This window comes from Apaloderma vittatum, unplaced genomic scaffold (genome assembly GCF_000703405.1).
Source record: "Apaloderma vittatum isolate BGI_N311 unplaced genomic scaffold, ASM70340v1 scaffold27928, whole genome shotgun sequence".
Classification (NCBI taxonomy): Eukaryota; Metazoa; Chordata; class Aves; order Trogoniformes; family Trogonidae; genus Apaloderma; species Apaloderma vittatum.
The window spans coordinates 1-2,722 of record NW_009729492.1 but is presented as its reverse complement, the minus strand read 5'-3'; the positions used below and the strand labels follow the sequence as shown (position 1 = coordinate 2,722).

Genomic DNA, 2,722 nt, shown 5'->3' with positions numbered 1-2,722 from the left:
GGAGGGTTACTTAAGGAGAGGCTGGGGCTGGAAAGCTGGCTTTATTTTTCTGTTTAGCAAGGTTTCTGTGTGTAATCGCTCCGATTGCAACACGCCGACACCTTCGTTAAGGTAGGTGCAAGCCTCGGGCAGAAGTTGACACGCTTAAAGCCGCGCGCTCCTGGCGTTCAGGGGTGATTAATACGTCTTTCCGCCGTATTGATGACTCGGCAGCGAAGGGAAGGAGAAGCTCGCTAAGGGCTTCTGCCGTGCTCCGACGAGTCCTTGGGTGCAGGGCAGGGACTTTTTGGGGAAGGAGGGTTATTGCAGCAAGCGCCAGGAATGTGGACCTGCCGGCTAGTCCTCCGAATGGCCGCAGGCGCTGGGGCTGAGCTGCCCCGGTGAAATCCAGCGTGTGGACTGATGCCCCCCCGTCGCCTGCCGCTGCGGCTCCTCTGCTCGAGAAGTTTGGCGCCGGTTCCCGCTCGGATCCTGGAACGTTTTGCTGCGTATTTCCGTGGCTCTTTACCCCGTCAGAGCTTTTTTGTGCTGGCTGAAGTCCTTAAAATGAAAGATGAGCGCCTCGCAGCTGCCCTCTCGCCGCGATACGCAGGCTCCCCGGTGTGCTGTAGGTGTATTCATGGCTTCGGTGGCTTTTCTCTTCTCTGCCTCTCGATTTGCAAGTCATCCTCTGATGGAGACGCGCTTTGTAGCGTGGCCGTACGGAAGAATGCGATAAAATGTGTGCGCGGGCAGGCTCGAACAACTCCAGGCTCCGCGACAAGCTTTCAGGTTTTTATTTTTATCTCCTTCCTTTCTAGGAAATAGACAGACGGTTGGAAAAGAAGCTGAAGATCACGCAGAAGGAAAGGTAATGATGCCGTGCAGCTCGGTAAAAAAAAACAAACAACAAAACCACAACCAAAAACCTGATTTTCCTGAGGTGCTGTTGGACATCTGAAAGCCTGGGGAGTGGGAGCAGCGGGGAAACGGCTTCGAGCTGAGCAGGGTTTGAGTTCAGAACCAGGGAATCTCTGTAATCGTGCCACTAGATGGCCCTTTCGATCCGTAGCAGGGTAGCAGAAAGCTTCTTGAGAGTGATTTTATTTCAGAGCCGGGTCTTCCAGACTGGATGTAGCTACAGCTACGGGGAAGCCAGTTAAGAAAAAGCCACTCAGAGGAAGAAATGGGTGAGTCAGGTAATCCCAACTCATGGCCCTACGTCGGCTTGCCGTGTCTTGCGTCACTAGGACTTTCTTTTCCTGCTTCTTCTGGGTTGGGCCGGGGGCGTGCGTGTTATTGTCTTCTGGCAGGAGTATTTCGAATCGTTTCTGACGAGTCTTTTCTTGTTGTTGTTAGGTTTCTCCCCCCTTTGATTCTTAGTAGTCCTCTTAGAGTCATGGTGTTACTTCTCTGAGACTTCCACACAGAGAAGGGACTGCAAAAAAATAAATTCAAAATTCAAACGGTGAGACAGGGGCCAGGGTTGGCTCCGAGAAGTGAAATGGCAGGGTTGGAGTGGAGGAGCCCTAAAAATCCTTGCAGGGAATGGAATCCAGGTACCCATATCTTCAAATGGAAATGGTGAAAGTTTTGCCTGGTGTTCTGCTTCCCTTTCCTTCGGTTGAGTTTAAAGATGTCGAATGCAGCAGGGCCTGGTTTTCTGTCCCTTCCTGAGCTAACCTGCAAACCCGCCTGCTGCTCTAGTTTAGGGTTATAAATATAACGAGGTCTTTAATTATTTCAGGCTACCTTCTTAATCACGGGAGTGACGTCTGACCGGGAGGAATTCATACACAGAGCGAAAAACTGTAAAAAACAAGCACCAACCAAACGCGTTCTGTTTTGTTTTTTGAACAGTAGGAAGTCAAAATCTCCTCCTAAAGTGCCGATCGTGATTCAGGACGACAGCCTTCCCGCAGGTCCTCCCCCGCAGATCCGCATCTTGAAGAGGCCGACGACCAACGGTGTGCTCAGCAATCCCAACTCGGCCAGCAGACCGGCCTTCCCCGTCAAATCCTTGGCGCAGAGGGAGGCGGAGTACGCGGAAGCCAGGAAACGAATATTGGGCAGCGCGAGCCCCGAAGAAGAGCAGGAGAAACCCATTCTCGATAGGTGAGGGACCCGTTCTGCGTAGGCGAGGGCAGCCTTCCCTTGCCTGTGCTCCTCACAGACCCCTTCCTCCACAAACACCTTCCTCCTCCTTGAAGAGCGAAAGCTGCTGAGGAGGGAATGCTTTGCTAGCGATCAGGGCGTCACAAATCTCAAAAATATGGGAGTTAAGGGAGGTGCCGGTGCCTGATGAGACCCTAAAGGTTATCTGAGACCCTCGGAGGTGGGTGCTGGGGGTACAGAGAGGGGAGCGAGGGCAACTCAAGTTACCCTGGTTTTCTCATCGTTCCTGAGGTTTTTTGATGTAAGGGAGCTGCCGGGAGAGCTCTGAAATGACCGCAGGTTATTTGAAGGCGCTGTCCTCACCCTTTGATTTGCAGCATGGGTCTCAGCTAACCTTTGGAAAGAAATGAAGTGCTGGTTCTTTTTTTTCTTTCTTTCATTTTTCCCCTCTTTAATTATTTTTTTTGGTCACGTCTCCATGTGTCCCTTGGCAGCACCTTCCCACGAGGTGAATGCACGCAAGCGTCCGGCCTTAACGTCGCCTCCCTCCCTCTTCCTCTCCTTTCTCCTCGCAGGCCGCCGAGGATCTCCCAGCCCGAAGACACCCGACAGCCCAACAATGTGATCA

The 2,722-nt window shown here is 52.4% G+C and overlaps 1 protein-coding gene across 1 annotated transcript; it reads left to right on the top strand.

Moving 5' to 3' along the window:
- Window positions 1-800: 800 nt before the first annotated feature.
- On the top strand, window positions 801-2,715 carry SZRD1 (SUZ RNA binding domain containing 1; the record flags this gene model as incomplete). The annotated part of the gene is made up of 3 exons (XM_009874467.1): window positions 801-850; window positions 1,843-2,094; window positions 2,670-2,715. Coding segments are annotated over 3 exons (348 nt in total), but the record flags the coding sequence as incomplete, so codon positions are not given.
- Between the last annotated feature and the right edge of the window lie 7 nt (window positions 2,716-2,722).